Consider the following 22266-nt stretch of genomic DNA (forward strand, 5'->3'; position numbering starts at 1 on the left):
AGCTGAATATGGAGAGCGTAGATCTACGGATTGCAGGGTCTGGAGTATGATCCCTGGCAATGTAGTTTTCTGTATATTTTCTATATGTTTTTCATATGTTCTTCTTGATAAAGTATAGTTACAAGTGGAGAATAAGTTAGTACTGGTACTGAAATCCAGGAACACTGGTAAGGTTAAATGCACAATATAACTGAAATTCTGTTGAAAAACAGCGATAAACCCAAAACAAACTATTTATATGGAGTAATAATACTGTACAGTGGAACCCCTCCAAAGCACTTCAAAATCTTGCTGAAAATCAGAACTCTATCTCTGGAAACCAACTGACTTTCAGATTTGATTGTAAATGATTCAACATAAAATTACCCATGAAAAAAAAAATAACCTAACTGACCAATGACACTCAACACATTTACAATATATTAAACGTACCAACTCAATCTGCAATCATGTGTCATCATTTGTTTACATCTTGCCAGAGACATTATGAAATACATTTGCCAAAGGTAAGACAACTATTGTTGGTCTTGAATGACAAAAAGTATTCTAAAACAACCTCAGATGTCAGCAATATAATTGGCTTAACAATGGCGATGATCTTTAATATTTGAGTAAATATTTTTCATAGTCATCAATTCCGTAATTAAAATCTGGACTGCAACATCAGTTATTACAAAAAATATCATCGGGTAGGTTTACTAATTTAGGTGTGACGTTCATTTGTTCTCTAAGAAAAAAGTAATCTGTCATTTTGTTCCAGGACATTTTAAGCAAAAATAATTAAATCTTATTCAAATAAAAAAGCAAACAAATTTAAGAAGCTCTTTTTTTACATAATTTTCCATCAATGAATTAAATGAAATTAAAACACAGCTCATCATATTATTAACTGCAGTATGAAACACAATAACAACATATGATGCCTTCTTGCTTTTCTGTAAATTTCTTTCCAACTGACAAAGCCTTCTAAATTGTAAACCCCTCAATACTGAATTTTTTCAATGGTCTATACCGTGTTTAGTTTGAACTGGTTCCACTACGTTATATAATATTATATTTGTACGATTATCGTAATCATTACAAATTGTCTTAAATTCTTAAAAACATCAGTAAAAGTTAAAAGGTAAACCAGTCTTTCAATCAGACTGTATCTATATTTCCCAAAGCCAGGACAACTGGCATCTCAATCTTATATAAAGTACAGGTAAGTATTATATGAGCCGTGCCATGGGAAAACCAACATAGTGGCTTTGCGACCAGCATGGATCCAGACCAGCCTGCGCATCTGCGCAGTCTGGTCAGGATCCATGCTGTTCGCTAAAAGTTTCTCCAATTCCAATAGGCTTTAAAAGCGAACAGCATGGAGCCTGACCAGACTGCGCAGATGCGCAGGCTGGTCTGGATCCATGCTGGTCGCAAAGCCACTATGTTGGTTTTCCCATGGCACGGCTCATATAGGATATTGTACCTTCACTGCATTAGCATCCTGTAAAGTCAGTCGCATATGAGGAAGGTTGTCTCTCATGGCAACCCATGGGTGTTTTAGTACGTCCCCTGCTGCCAACCGTTTGTGGGGGTCAACATGTAACATCTTACTCACTAAATCCTGAAATACATGACCATATATTAACACTTCGTATTTAGCATGGTGCTTTGAGTACCATCAGTGCACCATCTGTTTAATTCATTAAATACAAAACTACAGTGAACTATTCCATGTATTCAAAGGAAATCTTTTTGCTATTTTCCATTTACCTGAGCTATTTTTATACATATATTTAATTTTTTAATTGTATCAATATATTTATTTTCTTCTTATGTTTTGATGTTATCAATACATATATATATTTTTTTTTATTTTTTTTTATTGTATCAATGCATATACATTTTTTTTTCTAACAAATCAATATATACATTTTTTCCCCCCCACCAACTGTATCAATATTCCAAAATTCTGTTATGCTGTAGTTTGACTTAACCATCTTCCCAACAGATAATGGATTAACTAATGTAGCCCTACCTTAGCTGCCATAGATACAGAATCCCAGTTGCCTCCACTAAGACTGAACTTTCCCTCTCCAATACGCCCAAGTATATCATTCGGAGTGTCATTTGGTCCATTTGCAAATGGTGTATGCCTGAAACATCAGTTTATGAAATACATGAAAAAAACACGAGTAGTGCTTCAGTCAAGGGTACTAGCTCAATCAACAATATTGTTTATTTTTTATTTCATTTCCCCTTAAGTATAAATGGGAGAACGTCAACAGAAAACTGAATACACATATTTCTAAAAAAAAAATAATTCAAGCAAGATGCGAGTGTACTTCTTGAAAAAGCTGACCATGCCACAAATTATTTACGCTGGCAAGTTATCGATTTAAGCTATACACAAGATGAAAATATATATAGCTATTGCACGTAAGCATTTTCCATGCCAACATAACCTATACACCCTGCCAATGTAGTGTGTAGAAGCATTTACCCTGCCAACATAGTTTTTATAAGCATTTATCCTGCCAACATAGTTTATATAAGCATTTATCCTGCCAACATAGTTTATATAAGCATTTATCCTGCCTACATAGTCTGCAATAGTACATACCCTGCCAACATAGTTTATATAAGCATTTACCCTGCCAACATAGTTTGTAATAGTACATACCCTGCCAACATAGTTTATATAAGCATTTGCCCTGCCAACATAGTTTATATAAGCATTTATCCTGCCAACATAGTTTATATAAGCATTTATCCTGCCAACATAGTTTATATAAGCATTTGCCCTGCCAACATAGTTTATATAAGCATTTATCCTGCCAACATAGTATGCAATAGTACATATCCTGCCAACATAGTTTATATAAGCATTTATCCTGCCAACATTGTTTATATAAGCATTTATCCTGCCAACATAGTCTGCAATAGTACATACCCTGCCAACATAGTTTATATAAGCATTTATCCTGCCAACATAGTTTATATAAGCATTTATCCTGCCAACATAGTCTGCAATAGTACATATCCTGCCAACATAGTTTATATAAGCATTTATCCTGCCAACATAGTTTATATAAGCATTTATCCTGCCAACATAGTTTATATAAGCATTTATCCTGCCAACATAGTTTATATAAGCATTTATCCTGCCAACATAGTTTATATAAGCATTTATCCTGCCAACATAGTTTATATAAGCATTTATCCTGCCAACATAGTTTATATAAGTATTTATCCTGCCAACATAGTCTGTACTAGTACCTACCCTGCCAACATAGTGTACAACAGTACTCCCAGGCTCCATATATCACAGGCAGCATCATAACCTTGCCGTTTTAATACCTGAAACAGTTATCATTATGTTCACTATGTTGTATAAATGGTAATCCTTCATAAATACAAATGAGCCGTGCCATGAGAAAACCAACATAGTGGGTTTGCGACCAGCATGGATCCAGACCAGCCTGCCCATCCGCGCAGTCTGGTCAGGATCCATGCTGTTCGCTAACAGTTTCTCTAATTGCTAAAGGCTCTGAAAGCGAACAGCATGGATCCTGACCAGACTGCGCGGATGCGCAGGCTGGTCTGGATCCATGCTGGTCGCAAACCCACTATGTTGGTTATCTCATGGCACGGCTCAAATGAGGTTTAAAACAAGTTTTCAGACATCTCTTTTAAGAATACCTGCAATAAATCTTAAGCTAAAATTTCATAATTTATAATGTAACAATAAAACACAGTACCACTGCTACCTCATGTATTGCACAGCTAACTTCATCATTTTATTACAGGATATATCAATTCTTTCAGCTACTTTTAAAACTGTCATGGTTTTTTAAAGATACAGCCCCTATTACACTTTTCACTGATAAGAATATGAAAGTTATTGCTAAGTGTCTGCAATAGTAATTATGAAGCTAAGTTTTCCAAGGCTGTTTTTGTGTGTTATGGCTTTCTCTGGCTTATGACGAGTCTGTAAACTTGTGTTTACATTGCCATTACAACCTGATAAGCCTCTTTTAACTGGTGATATAAACTTCAACATTTGGTCACTTGTAAATGGCATTTTCGCAGTACAGGGTTTGTGATGTAAATATGTGCATCTTTGGTGTGTTATCTTGTTATGTCATTTAAACAAGTGCATACGGTTGCCACTAGGCTGCTATGATTCTCCAAATACACCACAGTCAGAGCTATGTTTGTGACGGATCCTGATTTCCACTGCAACCGTTTATTACATCCACAGGTTTTATTGTTTTTGGTAATTTTACAAGCTTTAAGTTGTTACTAAATGTCATAATTATTATCTGAGTCTGAGCCAGTATAAAACTTGTCAGCTGTTACTTAGTTTTATGTTGTTTCTAAAATCACCTAAGGGGTTATAAAGTTAGGTGTATAACTGGGTGTCATGACTCTAACTTACCTCAGGGGCTACAAATTTAGGTGTATAACAAGGTGTCATGACTCTAACTTACCTCAGGGGCTACAAAGTTAGCTGTATAACAAGGTGTCATGACTCTAACTTACCTCAGGGGCTACAAAGTTAGCTGTATAACAAGGTGTCATGAGAAGACCATTGTCAGCTCGAAGCTGTTTAGCAAACCCGAAGTCACAGATCCTTAAGCTCTCGGGGTTACCACTGGTGTCAGCATAAAGTATGTTGGAAGGTTTGAGATCACGATGGACAACCTATGATAATGATGCATCAATAAAGTGATATAACGGCATAAAATATACATTTCCCCTTCTCCTACCACATCAAACAGAAGCGATTTGCGAAAAGTTCTGTTCTTGTTGGGTTGAACATCACACAGACATTTGCAACTATCCAATTTTTGAAAATGGAAAAGAGCCCTGGTGTTACTCCTGGCATTATTTCACAAGTGAGCATCTAGGTAGAACCATCCACCTTCTGTTAGCTTTTTGGACATCTTTCTCACATGAAAGAATTCTACACACCAACAGAGATTTCAAACCAAATGTACAAAATCATCTTTTTTAAATCAGAAAAGGTTTCAGACTGAAGGATTTTAATTTCTGCAAAAAAGCAGTATTATGCCTGGGGAAAATACAATATCATATGCAATCTTGTTACATCAATATGAAAAAATAATGCATAACAAAACTTCAAAAAATTATATATTTGTGTACCAGGCAACTTTTAAGATACATCTGTGTGTTAAGGCAAAACAAGAAGTCAATTCTAACAACACTACTTGCAAGTTCAAAACACTATACCAATTCATTTCACTTATACATACAAAAAGTTGAAAGTTACCCCATTTTGATGTAGATATTCCACAGTTTTCGTGACAACCTGTAGAACAGCACTAGCTTCTCGTTCAGAGAAAAATTTCTGTAATAAGATCTTGTCCAAAAGTTCTTTCCCCTGCAACCATTCTGTTACCATATATACTTTGTTCCCATTGTCAAATACCTGTATAAGTATACAATACAAATAAGTAATTTGTCAACATTATAGACTCATCTAGGGGGGAAAATATGGGTAGGAAAACAAGCAAAAGCACTAAAAAACGAGCTGAATTTCACTTAAGGAATAAAATATAAACAAGGATATCAAACGTAGAAATTTTGCAAAACTAAATACAATTAAAAGTGATTTCCGTTTTGTTTTTTTGCTGTTTTTTTTTTGTTTTATTTGTGTTTTTTTTTATCTTTTCTTTTAAAATTTTAAAAACTTTTTTTTTCTTGCTAGATATAGCCTGTTGCTAGTCATGCTATGCCCTTTTGCTCATGTGGAAGCTGATAAATAGTAAACTTAATATAAATCTTTGAAAATTTCATTGTCTATATAAAGAAAAGAAAAACCGCACTTACGTCTCGTAATGATATAATATTTGGATGATGACCAAACCTCAGTAAAATTTCAACTTCCTCTGAAGGGTCTACTTTTTCTTTGTCCATTATCTGTAATATAAAGCTAATCTTTGAGACATCATCATCAAAAGGTTATGAAAGTAAGACAAGACGGTCTGTCACCGTCATCAGTGAAGTAGGTATAATGTCATCCTCACAGACTGGTCATTGGCTTAAAGTTACCATTCAACGAATTGTAAGCATTTATATCTCTTATTTAGGGTTCCAGACTAAGCAAAAAGAAATTATGTCTAAATTCCATTTTTCTTGGTAATCGTAAATTTTTTCTGAAATACCAAACCTATTTTTAGAACATGGAAATTGAAATTACAGTACTTTCATCGGTTTTCCGGAAATAGATGTCTGTACATGCATCCAGGTTGACTGTGCTATTTTTATAACTGCTATGTGTCGTGGACAACAGTTAGCGGTTTCCTGGTATTTCCCATTGAAATCTTTTAAAGTATGCTGAATTTGAAAACCTATATTGAAACCACATATAGGCAGAACAAGTAACAAAATCTTTGTTCTATGGAAAGTAGTTTTAAGGTCCATTTAAATGTCTATGTCTTCGCAGGAACTCTGTTTTACCAGGAAGCACACTACTGCTGCTGAAACTTACTGTAAAGCCATTATTAAACCATATCCCCATGAATTACTTAAACGTTCTAAAAGGAAACAACAAAATCTGATCTGCATGAAACTGAACGATTTCACTATGTCTTAACAATACGCTCTTAAAATGAGGTCATTTTTGGTTAAGTGCTAGATATGTTACTTTTGCATTGTAAGTTGGTCAATAATGTTTTAGACCAGAGTGAACCTTGATAGACAAGCCATTTAAAAATGCTTTTCATGGCAGAGAAGCTTATATGTACATGTTTTGTTTTTGTTTCAATTCACACTGACACAACATAGGTCATATGGCAATTTTTCCAGCGTCTACTGTAGAGGAAGACCCCAGGAGTCCCTCCATGCATCGGTGAACACCTGGGTAGAACCACAGACCTTCCAGTTGGTTGGCTTTCTAACATGAAGAATTCTAGATCCAAAGCAAGGTTTCAACCCCAGTGCTGAGGAGCCAATGGTCAGTGACCTAACCGCACTGCAACAGACCAACACCCTCTCACCTTAACCTTACCAGTGTTCCTGGATTCTATACCAGTACTAACCTGTTCATTCTCAGTAAGTAACTGCCAACTTGCTCACATGAATCAGAGGTGGAGGACCAAAGATATCAGACACAATGTCTTTCAGCAAATTGTTACTGAGAACCTACACGGTAACCCCACCCGGGGATCGAACTCACGGCCATGCGGTCAGTAGATCTGCACTCACCCTATTTAGTGAAGCAAGTTGGCATTCGTTGAACAAGTTAAGCCCATGGGCATTTGTTAAAAAAGTATGTATTATAAAGATGAAAATGTCTAAATGTCTTACCTTGACAGCAAAGCTGTTTCCCGTTAACCTATGTACACATCTCTTACACACTGAGTAGGAGCCTATACCAATATCCTGAAATATACACCATACAAAATATATACATGTGAACATCTCTTACACACCGAGTTTGGACAGATACCAATATTGAAATACACACTACAAAAAGAATGTATGGCTGAAACTACTGTCAGGGTTATGTTAGACCTCTGATGGATGTGAATGTACAGAACATCAATAATTTTTTTTAATGTTTTTAGCAGTGCAAGAAAAGATGCCGTATCAAGTCTAGCATGCATAAATTCTTTTATACAATTCAATCCATACAAAGAGAAACCATCCAGTAATTGAGACTCACCTCTTTTATATCATATTCATCTGTAAATAATGACACTTTCACACCAGGAAGCTGAAAACACAGAAAACTGTTTTGTAAATATTATAACATTCCTCAATACACTTTATATCATTATGTTTCAATGTTCTACATTAACATTTAGCCTGCTAAATTTCTAGTGGACTGGTTCATCATTCTATTCTGGCAATACCATTTATCATTCGAAGGGGTGTTCACTGAAAATCCACAGACTGACTAGCGAACAGTGCAGACCATGATCAACCTGCACGGATGTGCAGGCTGGTCTTAGTCTGCATTGGTCGCAAAGGCAGAATCACTTGCCGCCAGCTGGCTAAAGGTTAAAAAGCTCCACACAGTGCTGCATTCTTTCTAGATGTATTCTTCTATACCAAATTTGTAAAACATTAAGTATTTTTCTTATTTAGGCAATGTTTTCTTCCAATAGAATACCAACAAATTAGAACAATATATTTACAGCCGTTAAAGTTTGAAAAAGGGGCAATTTCTGGATTTCATTCTATTGCTATATCTTTACTCATATATAACCAGCCTAAACCATTAACTGGTGACACATCAATAGTTTCATGAATGACACCTACACAGCTTAAACATCATTTACCAGAATTAATATCTTTTCCACCATATATTTCATGACAATTACTTAATTCAATTTGTATAATGCATTACAATACACAACAGACTTTACATAGAACGACAATTTAATTACAAGAAAGTTATTATTCTCTCTACGATGTACAATTTGTAATTATTTACAAGGCATGTGGTTGTGTGCAAGATTATGGAACATATTTGCCCTGCAGATAATGCAGGACCTGACAAGCTATTTGATGGCAGTGACAAGTCATAGACACTCCTTGTTTACAACATTTGGTCTAATAAAATCATAAATGGGAAGAATATATATTCCAGGATCAATGTAAGCAAATGGTTGAATGGGAACTTGGTCTCAATTTGTACAGCATTATCTTTCTTCATGTGAAGGTGACTATACGTGGGTAAAATGCACTGATTAAAGCAGGTTAAATCTAGACTGTACCTGGTCTGTTACAAGTCGAAGTAACTGTAATACAGAGACTGTAGACAAACATCTTCACTTTAATCATCATTACTTTTTTGGGGTCTGTTTGTTTTTATTAGTTGTTTTGTAAGGCTTAAATCACACTGATACTAGAGATGCATTTGAGAAAAGCGCATGTCTCCCACAACTGCCTAATTATCTTGCGCATGCGCTTTCATGCACCCAAAACGCACCCTATAGTACTTATTTCGCATGCGCTTTCGTGCAGGCAAAGCGCACCCTATACTACTAGTAAGTAGTATAGGGTACGTTTTGCCTGTATGAAAGCGCATGCGAAATGAGGATTTTTCGGTAATTCAAGGGCCACAATTCCAAAGTGCCTGAGCCGATTTGGCTAGTTATCTACATGGCCGAGGTCTTATGTTCAGACACATTTTGTTCAAGTTTGGTGAAGATCGGGTGAGAAATGTTCGATTTAGAGTGCGGACAAGCTTTGTGACAGACACACACACAGACAGGAGTAAATCAATATGTCTCCCACACCACTGTGTGGTGGGAGACATAATAATTACAGCTACTTTCCAACTTTTCATGGTGAAGTAAGACCCTAGGTGTCCCTCTAGGAAAGGGCCGGCACCTGAGTAGTTTGTTTGTTTTAGGTTTAACGCTTTTTTTCAACAGTATTTCTAACTAATTACATAACAGTTAACCTAACCAGTGTTCCTGGTTTCTGTACCAATACAAACCAGTTATCCACAAGCCGCTGTCGACTTCCCCACAAAAAAAAATAAAATAAACAGATGTGGAGGATGAAAGATTTAAGACACAGTGTCTTTAATCAAATCTTCATGGAGAACATATGCCTCACCCAAAGACTGAACTAACAACTCCACAATCAATTGATCAGTGCTCTCCCTACTGAGCTTAGTGGGTAGGCATGGCACCTGGGTAGATCCATCAACCTTCCATAAGCCAGATGGAGGACTTACTCACATAAAAGAAATCTGAACACCAAGTTTTAAGTTTTATGTACATCCCTCCAGTGCATATGGAACAAACCTATTTGACCTGCAAAGTGTGAAGCTGACCTTGGACCTAGTGGCCATGATTGTTTGCTCTGCCCGTCGTCTTGGACAAGGCAGACAATTGATGCTAGTTTTAAAGTGATCCTTCCACGGGTTTAAGAAGATACGATTTGGGTGTATCTTGACATACAGTGAAGATTTATGCGGCCTGGGATTCAGTCAGAAATCAAAAGCCTGAATATCTACATTCTCAAGTCTAAAATCCCCATTTTCAATAGAGTTATATAGGGAAATTCTGGCAACTAAAAGCCTGAAATTTGGACCAGTCCTAAAAATCCGAGGCCTGTAATAAATATAATCATAAATATGTGTATGAAAATACAGTCGAAACTCGGTATCTCGAATTTCAAGGGACCGTGCTTTTTATTTCGAGATAACCGAAATTCGAGTTATGAGGAGGGATGTATATGGACGAAATGATGGAAAAAGTTGGTTAAGTTAGGAAAAGATTTAATAAGAAATAAACACCGTTTCTGGGCACTTTACGCGTACACGATTCTGTACAGTTTGTGTTTATCAAAGTTTTCAGTTTTTCGAAGAATAAAAATGATACTAACCTCAAATGTTTTTTTTAAAGGCAAGTTTCCTTTTCGTACCACGTTTCTCTACCGGAGGATTGATAGCATTTCGATCTGACATTTTGAACGAATGATGCTTTCCCCAATGAAGTTATTTTTTTTACAGTCTCATCGAGATTACCTCTAATTAATCCTTATTAAAGATCCCAACTGTTCAAACTAATGAATTCATTTAGTTTAAATTAAAAGCAGTTTTCATAACGTTTCAAAAACAAATGATCGCTGATTAAGAAATCTAGTGTTTACATCAAACAATTATCATTATGGCACGTGCAAACAAGTATGACATCATCTCACTTTGATAATGGCTGTACATTTGATATGTCGGCATCACGGCTTTCTGGTTAGGCAATAAACATGAACATGTGTTAAAAACCAACCACATTCACGAGATGTATGAAATTTTATCGCATATTTTTCTCACTTCCACTTACCGAGTTTACAATGCACTTGAATTTTATTGACGGGACTGAAAATCCCTTTCGACATATCCCGAATCTCGGTAAGTCAAATTTTGACGTAACCGGAGTTGAAGTACATATGTAAAGAAGGAAATTTGACGGGACTTGAAAATTTCTTCGATTTAAGAGGAATTTCGAGGTAAGCGAGTTTGAGATACCGAGTTTCAACTGTACTCTCCATGTGCCTGGAAGGAAATTTCTTGTGTGACCTTGCATATACTTTGAACAATTAAGCCAAAACAACCTGAAGTGTCTTGTATCAAATAAACATTAAAACACTGTTAGACAATAGATTTTTGTTGTGTTTTCTTTTTTGTTTCAGTCAAAGACAGAAATGATGCTCACTGAGTGAACACAAGATCCAGTGGTGGCAAAGCCTCGAGTGAGACCTAAGATCTGGCATTCATGAGTGCAAGGTATTTTTATCTTACATGTACTACAGACAATTTTTCTTTATCTCATATTTTCTTAATGGTTTCAACCCTAGTTTACCCATTCAGTGAAATATGTATTCAATATTTTTTACTGTGTAACTACAAAACCTTTCCATTTAATATTTCAGTAATTCAGTAAACATATCAAAACATAGACATTAAAACAAAAGTATCAAGTTAAATTTTCTAAACAAAACTGCCTTTGTCAAGAGTGGAAACAATACAAGTGATACTTACATTTCTGACTTTAGCAGTACTAATTTGATTATCTAGTGGGTTTGGCGGTTGTTGGGTGCCATCTAGCAAGGCTGGAGCTACAAAACTAAATCCACGGAATAGTTCATGGGCTGTAGCACTCGGAGGTATACCTGGAGAATCTGTAAATAAATTACATTCATAAGTTAGCTTTCATTCTGAAAGGCTTAAATGCATTGCATTTACAGAAACATTTCATTAACAAGGCATTGACTAAAAGCTTATATATTGGTTTTATCACTCAAAACAATCTACTACACTAAACAATGAATCCCAGTGACATCCTCTGACTAAATAATATTGTTGTGTTGTTTATTTGTTTTGGAGTCCGAAACAGTGCAACTCTGTTCACTGCATTTACAGTTAGGTGTTCAAACGCAGCAGAGGGCCTACTAATGCAGTTTATGTAAAACTGCATAGTGACCAAATGGGGAATTTAACAAAATTAAAGATGAGGGCCGACACATAATATTACACATGTCCCCGGAAAATGCTTAATCGAATAAAATCAAAACATCCAAAAAAGGGGTATAGCTTCAACAATAATGATTGGAAAGGAAAGTTCTAAGAAAATGTGCATGCCTAATTGTTTTAAGACATTTTGAAACCAAAAACACTTCAATGTGATTCTAGACAATACGTGCCTTTGGGTGTCTTTGATGTAAATTCGGGGTCAAAGTAGAATGCATCATCTGTTTGTACAACTGCTGGTTTGAAGGGAGGATTTTCTTCACGTCTCATCAACTTCTCCCAGTCAATTGTTGAAAAAAATGCATGACGTTTTAGTTCCTCTATACCGCTGTTACTGGAACCTGAAATATTATTAGTATAAAATTTTTGCTAGTGTTACAAATAAGTTACAGCCATGGTCTGTCCTTCAATATGAACAAGTGTTGTGACCTTGACCTTTATGAATGCAGTATGGGTCTTGTACATGTGATAACCATAAAATTTACGCAAAAATTCTTTGAGGCGAAAGATGCATGGTCATTTAGATCTACTGCAGAAGACTAGAAGGATAAACTCCCAAACACTCCTTTGTTGACTGTGTTCATGTGACTCACCATAAGCAAGCTCCACCATTACAGTTACTTTTTACTTCATATTTTAACCAAAGACTTAAAAATATGTATGCAAAATTAAAGCAAAAATTGATACCTTAAATGGAGAAACTGATTTACCTAATCTGTTCTGAGGGTTTCGTTTGAATAATGCTCGTAACAAACTTTGTGCTTCTGGACTAAGAAAACCAGGCATTCCTAGTTTGGCTCTGAAAATAAAAGTATTTTCTTTAAACCTGGCTTGTCGCAAAGATCCTGGACCTCGTGCTGGGTTACTGAGGAAAATATTGCATCTGGTGTTCACTTCGGGTGAAAGACATTTTACTTATTCACTTAAACAAATATTCTTCCGTTTGTGGTAACGTTTTACAAACAGCAAAATGATGGATTGCTTTGTTAACAAGATACGCAAATCATTCAGTTATCTCAATTTAACAGTGTCCTGTTCAGCAGACTCAACTGTTACAAAAAGTTAGTTTCTTTACTCTGATAATTATTGTTACTACAAAGAACATTATTTGTGTCTATTGCAGCACTTTCTTCTAAGATTATCTAACACACACTGTAATGAAAGTGAATAAGAAATGAAGCAAGGTAAGTTATATACATACTTGAGTATCTGTGTCATAGTCTCCTTTCTATTTGCACCTTGGAATGGTAAAGCTCCTGTCAACATTTCAAACTGAAACAGCAAACATAACAACAACACTTCATTACTCTTAAATATAATTTAAAAGTATGAGTAATAACAAGAACCATTTAAAACAAACTAAAGATATCAAAGCATGAAAAGCTGCAACTTCATTTTGTGATATTTTCCCCATCTAAATTTTGGAAAAATACAAAAAGATGTTTACCATTAGAACACCGTAAGACCACCAGTCTGCTGCAGTGCCATGCCCCTTCCTGTTGACCACTTCAGGAGCCATATACTCCACCGTACCACAAAAAGAATATGTCTTCTTATCTTGAAACAGTGATTCCTTACTGAGACCAAAATCTGTCAGTTTTATATGTCCATCTGAGTCTAACAGTATGCTGAAAGACAGAAAAAGAAATTAAATAATGTAAAATTGAAGTAAAACCATGTGAAATGACAAATCAATATCTGCATTCGTTTTGGAGATACTGGTAGTAACTTGGATGCAAAACTTCAACCAGGATTTCCAAAAGGGGTCATAATTTGCCTAAAATACATGTCAGAGTTATGGGACTTGACCCAGTGAGGTTGGTAACTGACCTAGAAAAAGAACAAAAAAATGTTTCAAAGCTATATGCCTTTTAATGATAGCAGTGCTCCAGCTAGCTATTTACAGCAGGGCGCATCGCCCGTTCCGAAATTCGTTCCGCCCTGTTGCCCCGCCAGGCACACTGCCCGTTTTACAACCATTCATTTCTTTTTTTTAGCCAAACTTCCCTTTTTTGCCTCAGTGATTATAATACACTGCTTTACTGCCCCCTTTTATCGAGTGAAAAACGCCTGGGGGGCATTGACATAATTGGCAAACAATTAAACAATTACCTGCTGTAATCGTGCCCGAGGCAGCCCATGATATTTTAGACTGCTCCACTAGCATTAAAATCATTGAACGTTAGTGTTAAAACAGTTTGCAAACCAGTCTGAAATCATTATCATTTCGCGCCACCTGTCAAAGTGTACTTTCGTTTTCGGTAATATAGTCATAAATACCCCTTTATACACAACTGAAACTTAAGTCCAGACAACAAACATTTATATGTAATTAATAAAAATCGATCACAATCGAATTTAAATAGGAAAATATTTTGATTTTATCGTTTTACAAGTTTTTGAAATCGAAAGTAAGTTGTCGTCTGCTATGTGAAATTGCCGATTTTTCATGAAGATTTCTTTGAAATTAGTTTACTAAGATGTAATGACAGGGTACATTTTAATGTCAGATACTGTGAAATGCTGTTAAACTGTCTTTGCATCATAATATTTTTTCAAAAATATTGTTTAAACTGGACATTCGACGACTTTTAGAAAAAAGTGTAACCATATCCGGATATAAAATTTTGGATACCCGGAATATGTCTATTACAAGTGCTAAACTTGCTTTTAGACTGTTGTTAGTTAAAAACTTTGCCCAATTTCATTTATTTAAGTGGAAGTTTAAACTTTATTTTCTGTATATAATATGTTACAGGTATAAATTTATAAATATCAAGTAGCCTACATGGAAAAGATGTGTAGTGAAATTGTAACAAGTAAAATAGGCCTAAACACATAGATATTGTTATTCAGTATGCAATTACAAAGAAATGTTACAAGTTGAAAATCAATGCCAAGTAAAATACAAACAGCAGAATTTTTAGTTAATAAATAGGTGCATTAGAGATGACAGACATAGCCTATTAAAAGACCATACCTAAAGTGTGCCAAAAAACATGCCTAAATTATGCCAAATTCCATGCCTAAAGTATGTTAAAATGCACTGTATGCATGGACCAGTTATAATTTTTCCCGGGGGAGCACGGTCCCGGACCGACCACCACCCCAGAAGTGCCCTTTTCAGTGCCAGCACCCTGCCCTTTTTTAATCCTAGCTGGAGCACTGGATAGCTATACCTAATTGTATGCAAAACTTTAACCAAAGTTGTGACGCAGACGCCAGAGTGAGTAGAATAGCTCAGACTATTCTTCGAATAATCAAGCTAATAAAAAACAAGAAACGCGGCAATGCCACGAAACCAGGTTTTCAACACTTTTCATAAGAATAAACAAGAGTGCCAGAATGTCACAATATACGCCCGTCACAGCAAATTTCTTTACTCTAGCACCTGTATTTGCAGATGTAATTTTAATTTTGTGGTTGTTTAGTAATCATTGTAATTCTTTTGTTTTTCTAAGTCCACAAAAATACTCCTTACCAGGTAGTGATACCTTAAAATACACCTAAAATTAGAAAGTAACAACTATGTTGTACCACAGAAAAGTGGTCTTGGTTTTTCCCTACGGTCAATTATAAAAAAGTTACAATATAAGTTATTTATAGTAACAACTAAGGGAAGTTAATCTTAAAAAAAAAAAAAAAAAAAAAAATACAAAAAAAAAAATTGTAAGTCCACACAGAAATCCTTACCAGGTAGAGATTGGTCAAAATACACCTCAAAATTGGATGTAACATGCATGTTGTACTACAGAAAAGTGGTCTCGATTTTTCCCTACGTCTAGTAATGAAAAAGTTACAATATAAGCTATTTATAGTAACAACAAAGGGAAGTAATTCTAAAGAAGCGAACTGCGCAAGACACTTCGTCTCATGATGGTGTATAATTGTGCCAAGTTACATCAAAATCCCTCTATGCATGAAGAAGATATGCTCCGGACAAAGTTTTCATTCTTGTATCCTTTGACCTCTAAGTGTGACCTTGACCTTAGACCTAGGGACCTAGTTCTTGTGCATGACACTCCGTCTCATGATGGTGAACAATTGTGCCAACTTTCATCAAAATCCCTCCATGCATGTAGAAGATATGCTAACCCTAACCCTAACCTAACCCTAACCCTATTTTTAGTAACAATGACCTTGACCTTGATCCCAGAAACCCCAAAATCAATCCCAAGCTACAACTTTATATAAGTTTTCTATACACCAAGTTTCATCATGATAGCTCATTCCTAAGTTAAGTTATTGACCGGAAACCCTTTTTCTATTTTAAGTAACAGTGACCTTGACCTTGACCCCAGAAACCCCAAAATCAATCCCAGCCTTTGTCTTGATATAAGCTACATACATACCAAGTTTTATTCAAATATCTTTACCGAAACAAAAGTTATTGACCGGAAACCCTTTTTCTATTTTAAGTAACAGTGACCTTGACCTTGACCCCAGAAACCCCAAAATCAATCCCAGCCTTTGTCTTGATATAAGCTACATACAAGCTACATACATACCAAGTTTTATTCAAATATCTTTACCGAAACAAAAGCTATTGACCGGAAACACCAGTTTGACGCCGCCGCCACCGCCGCCGCCGCCCGCCCGCCTGACCGACATCTACCCCAATCTAATAACTCAGGTTTTCGTTGAAAACCTGGTTAAAAAGTCTACGGATACATTTGAAATGACTGGCATAGCTCCATGTTGGCCTAGGCTTGCATATAATTTTATGTAAAACCTATCAAATGGCATCACCGGAGTTTAAACTGTCAACCACACCTTGGTCTTTGTTTGTTTTTCTTTTGTTCTGTTATCAAATCTGGTTAGGTCTAAATGAAGAATATTGTCAATTTTCCATTCAGTCATATAGGGAAAACTAGCCCCGCCCCCCTGGCTGTGTTTTTTTACCCTACATATAAACAGAACACATGGCCCATAAGGTCCTATATAGCTCAACTGACCTTAACTTTTTTTTACTTTACACTTGTGTATATATCATAGCTCAATGTATCATGAAAGGCTACAATTTTGTAAAACAATCATCCTAAAATTGATTGAAGAAGAGAAGAGAAGGTGTTACTTAAGCTTTCATGAGCCCGAAGTCTAGTAAAGATGAACACTTGAATAAATCTGAGAAATACAGTCTAACCTGTCTTAAGCAGCCAGTCAGGGGAAGCAGACAACTTGGCTGCTTAAGCCAGGTGACCGCTGATCAGAGGTGCAGCCAGTATATGTATTTTTCAGACTTCTGACCAGTGTTCTATCTTGACTTTAGCCTTTAGGCCCATTTTTTTTTTCGTTTTTCTATAATTATTTTACCAGGATACATTTACGTGCATTTGCCTTCGCAATACGAATGGTCTTCTTAGCAATATACAAATCCGGCGCGTTTTCTTCTTTACAACAAAAATTGTTACAGACAATTTTCCAACTTCAAAACAAGTTTGTTTATGATTTCCGCCATTTTGGTAATGGAAGCTACTCTCCGCGCTGTAGACAAAATCTAAGATTGCCATGACATTCCGTAAAAGATCGAGTGGTTTATTTAAGAAATAATATATCTCATCCAGTGATTTGTTGTTGAATAAATCATTGTTTGGAGTTCAGATGCGAAGGAATTATATCACGAGGGCGCAGCCTGAGTGATATAATAATACGCATCTGATCGACAAACAATGACTTATCCAAGAGCAAATCACTAAATGAGATATATTATTTTGATTCTAACACGTTACCAAGGATTTTAAGTACATCCTTAACGACATTCATTAAATATTTGCCCGTTTTCAATTGGTTTCTTTTCCAGCACGCCGCTATGCCGTTTGACGCTATGACGTAATAATTGTGACGTCAGAACAGTGATTTGTTGTACAATAATTCACTGTTTTCAGCCTTCTTTGTTTAATAGGAAAATGAATCGGATCGTGTTAGAAATTTCTTTCAAACACAATTAATTTCATATGAATTTATTAGTATTTTGATGAAAGAAATATATAAAATCACAAATAGTATGATACTAATTAGATATCAAGTATTATCTTTAACCGAGATCAAACTGTGAACAACAAAACTGACACAAGGTGACACACATTTGATCATAACAAAAAGAGGATCACACCTTTGGTTATCAGTTTTAATTAAGAAACTCCTGTCATTTGTCGTTCTTGTGGTGAAGTCAGGTGAAACTTAGCAATCACGTGTTTCTCAAAAACCGGGTATCTTCAGCAATTATCGCCTAGAAATTGGTTTTGGAAGAAACATGGCTGCTGAAAGGGGTCAAGTACGGCAGTCGGGAGGCCATTCCAGCGGATGGGAGGTGGCCGCTGAATAAATGGATTAAATTGTGGAAAATCCATGGCGGGGGCGTTATAAAATGACCGCTGATCGGAGGTGACGGTTAGTACAGGTTAGACTGTAGGTTCACATACTGATGCTTCAAACCAATCTGTGTGAACATCCAATCAATTAAGTAAGAGAATATGTCACTAAAATCTGTTTTTACTTTCAGTGCCGTCAAGCCAAAATAAATCGATAAATGTCTACCAAAGCATTTTACAGACCACATTGGGTTAGTATCCATAAGTTATTCCAAGGCACTTTATCAGGAAATAAGTAGGAAGCTTATGTCTTTTAAATTAGGAAATTGCTCATTTTGGGAAAATAGCATTCTGCAAAAGATGTCTCTAACAGAGGAAGAAATTTGGTGTTTCCTACTCCTAAATGAGCTTATTTCCTTACTTGTAAGCTGAGAGAGATACATGCCAGGATGCCAAAGACCAAGACTGCAACATTGGTTTTAATTCTAAAAAGATATTTAAGTGAATAGTGACTGCAAACGTCATACTATAGACTCTGGACCATCCACCTTATACTAAGAACTGACCATGAACCACTTGTACGGGATATTTAATTAGACGACTTACTTTTCAGGTTTCAGATCCCTGTAAACAATGCCAACCCTGTGTAGATGGTCCAAGGCAAGAGCCAACTCAGCCAGGTAAAACTTCACATCTTCTTCTGTGAACATCACCTACCATGTCAGATAAATGGATATTTTATAATCAATCACAGTATAAAATCATGTTGTCAAAAGCTTAAATACATTCTGTTTGAAGTGAACAGGAAAAGAAATGTCTTCACATATTTCTAAAACAACTGCTTGTCAATTTTTGTCAGATTAAAAGTTAAAACGCATGGTCTGACTAATTCATTAAGGGATTATGACTCAAGTTTCTATTACACTTCAGGTAACTCTTTCCCACATGCTGTGGGCAGTGGGGAAAATCAAACTGCTGAGTTGTCTTGTAACAGAAATTTGTTTGTAAGGATTCAGATCACATCAGTACAATTCAAACCATATGCTGACTCCCGATCTTCTGATGTCTGAGGGGTTTCTAACCCTAGCGTTGTTGGGTAACAACTATCATAACGACTTCCATCACAAGAGTAAACTGTTTCTCAAAACCTTTAAACAAAGATGATTCAGGCGGCATTCAGGAAGCCAGAGCCAATTTTCCATTTTGCGCACCATTCAAAGCTTATCAATTTTTTTTTTAGGTAAGCAGAACATCACTGTAAGGAATGACAGCAGCCAAAATTGCAGAAATGCACACACTTCGAAATGGAAACTACACATAACCAGTTTTTATTTCTATACCAACGTAGGCATAAAATGTTGCTATACACATGCATCACTACAAATATGATTTCTATGCCTACAATGCTATGTCTGTACCGAGATCTCGCAAGTTTGCAGACTTAAATGATACACAGCTAAATTCAAATTAAGTCCATGTATTTTAAAAGTGGGAAAATCTACTGAAATGTTAGACATGGGGCACTGTTTTTCAACGGTTGTTCAGTTACATCACAGCAGACAGTTAAGCTGACAAGTGTTCATGGATTCTGTACCAGTACTAACGTGTTCTCCGCAAGTAACTGTTCACTTCCCCACATAAATCATGAGGTAGAGGAATGATTTTAGACACAATGTCTTTTAACAAATCGTCACAGAGAACGTACACCTTACCTGGGGATCAAACTCACACCCCTGCGATCCTTAAGATCTGTGCTCTCCCTACTGAGCTAAGCTGGGTGGCTTTTTGTCAAATTTAATAAGGACCATAGTTTGTCAGGCATTTAAATGCTGTTTGATTTTAAATGTAATTTTCATGGAAATGTTTCCTTCCTATGCATGTCACTTGGTTTCATCAAGTATTGCAAACTACGGGGTGAAAATAGCTAACAATTCTTAAAAGTCTGTAATTATTTATGATTTTCAACTGATAGTCTTTTTGCACATAATATATTTTGAACATAACTATATGTTACTTAATGCAATAAAAATATCATATATGTATATTTCACTTGAGAATTTGGTGTTTAGGTGAAAACACAAGCACACTGAAGCTAGTCTACAAAATATAACTTGACAATTACAGCTGATTGCATCACAAAACAATTGTTGGATTTAATGCCTTGTTTTGTTATTAGTAACTCATATTTTTCTTTTATCTTAGAGCACATGTCCATCCACTAAATTTACATATAATTCCTAGGATAAATGTGTTACATGTTTCAAAATTGGAAACTGCATGCATATAATTCCTAGGATGAGTACGTTATGTACTTCAAAACTGGAAATTGCAGGGATGTAATTCCTAGGCTAAATTTATTATGTATTTCAAAACTGGAAATTGCAAGGATGTAATTTATAGGCTGAAGTGTTATGTACTTCAAAACTGGAAATTGCAGGGATGTAATTCCTAGGCTGAATGTGTTATGTATTTCAAAACTGGAAATTGCAGGGATGTAATTCCTAGGATGAGTATGTTATGTATTTCGAAACTGGAAATTTCAGGGATGTAATTCCTAGGCTGAATGTGTTATGTATTTCAAAACTGGAAATTGCAGGGATGTAATTCCTAGGATGAGTATGTTATGTACTTCAAAACTGGAAATTGCAGGGATGTAATTCCTAGGCTGAATGTGTTATGTATTTTAAAACTTGAAATTGCATGGGTGTAATTCCTAGGCTGAAAGTGTTATGTATTTCAAAACTGTAAATTTCCTGGATAAATGTTATGTATTTCAAAACTGGAAATGCATGGATGTAATTCCCAGGGTGAATGTGTTATGTATTTCAAAACTGTAAACTGCCTGGATAAATGTTATGTTTTTCAAAACTGAATATTGCATGGATAAAATTCATAGGGAAAAATGTAATGTATTTCAAAACTGCAAATTGTGTGGCTACAATTTTTAGGGAAATATGAATGCCTTTTAAAACCTGCAGATTGCATGGATACAATTCCTAGGAAAACTATGTAATATATAATGTATTTTAAAACTGCAGGTCACATGGCTACAATACACTATGGGAATCACATAATTAAAATAATCTCTAAACCAAAATAAATGTATGAATAATATGGGGTAATACAGAATCAAGTTCTGCTCTAAATAAAAAATGTAGCCTTTCTTATGGTAACATAGATGTATTCTAACACTACACAGTTTCAATCAGAATCGACTTCTGATTATCTGGAACACTCCAAGGGGCTTCATATTTCCCAAGTGTTTGTAATCACAAGTAATCTATCATCATTGTAAACTACAATTTGACATTAGTAATATGTTTGGCTAGTTTAACATTCCTATTCTATCATAATTTTGGAAATTTATGCATGTTCTTCAAAATGTCATTTTGGTTTAGAGATTATTTTGACTATGTGATTCCCCACTCTGTATTTCAAAACTGCAAATTAGGTGGATGCATTATCAATTGACAAATGAAAAACAACTGACTACTCTAAAAACAAGAAATAATGTGGTTACGTTAATACTGGACTAAATACATATTATTTTTTCAATAATTAATATCAGTCTTTCTCATATCAATTTTTCCATGAAGGTATTGTGGTAAAACTAAACTGAAAGTCCAACTAAAAGACTGCCATAAATATATAAGTGATGGCAAATACAGCTTAACAAAGATGTGCATACATAAAAATTCATGATCTTTAAACTCAAATAAAAAACAAAATAGGTAAATATTTCATACAATAGAAAATAACACATTACTATAAAACAGATGGTCTAATATGAATGTCTCTTTGTCTATCTGTATATGTCAAGGACTTTTGCAGTCATGTCATTTGAATAAGGCTCAAAAAGTAACTGAACATATCTCAATACATACAGCACCAATTAAAGTTGAATATGTTACTTTTTCAAAAATCCTGTTGTCAATTATTGTCACCAGGGAAACATTC

At 35.4% G+C, this 22266-nt stretch overlaps 1 protein-coding gene across 1 annotated transcript in view; it reads right to left on the reverse strand.

Moving 5' to 3' along the window:
• LOC123551702 (ribosomal protein S6 kinase alpha-1-like) overlaps positions 1 to 22266 on the reverse strand; it is a 62525-nt gene that overhangs the window by 11186 nt on the left and 29073 nt on the right. The window contains exons 7-20 of the mRNA XM_045340810.2: positions 18916 to 19022; positions 13446 to 13626; positions 13200 to 13270; positions 12709 to 12797; positions 12172 to 12339; positions 11510 to 11649; positions 7676 to 7726; positions 7318 to 7392; positions 5839 to 5928; positions 5279 to 5437; positions 4528 to 4689; positions 3266 to 3342; positions 2021 to 2138; positions 1469 to 1606 (exon numbers count right to left, since the gene is read on the reverse strand). Coding sequence (XP_045196745.1) covers positions 1469 to 1606; positions 2021 to 2138; positions 3266 to 3342; positions 4528 to 4689; positions 5279 to 5437; positions 5839 to 5928; positions 7318 to 7392; positions 7676 to 7726; positions 11510 to 11649; positions 12172 to 12339; positions 12709 to 12797; positions 13200 to 13270; positions 13446 to 13626; positions 18916 to 19022 — 1626 coding nt within the window. The remainder of the gene's footprint in view (positions 1 to 1468; positions 1607 to 2020; positions 2139 to 3265; positions 3343 to 4527; positions 4690 to 5278; positions 5438 to 5838; positions 5929 to 7317; positions 7393 to 7675; positions 7727 to 11509; positions 11650 to 12171; positions 12340 to 12708; positions 12798 to 13199; positions 13271 to 13445; positions 13627 to 18915; positions 19023 to 22266) is intronic.

This window comes from Mercenaria mercenaria, chromosome 4 (assembly GCF_021730395.1).
Source record: "Mercenaria mercenaria strain notata chromosome 4, MADL_Memer_1, whole genome shotgun sequence".
In the NCBI taxonomy this organism is placed as follows: Eukaryota; Metazoa; Mollusca; class Bivalvia; order Venerida; family Veneridae; genus Mercenaria; species Mercenaria mercenaria.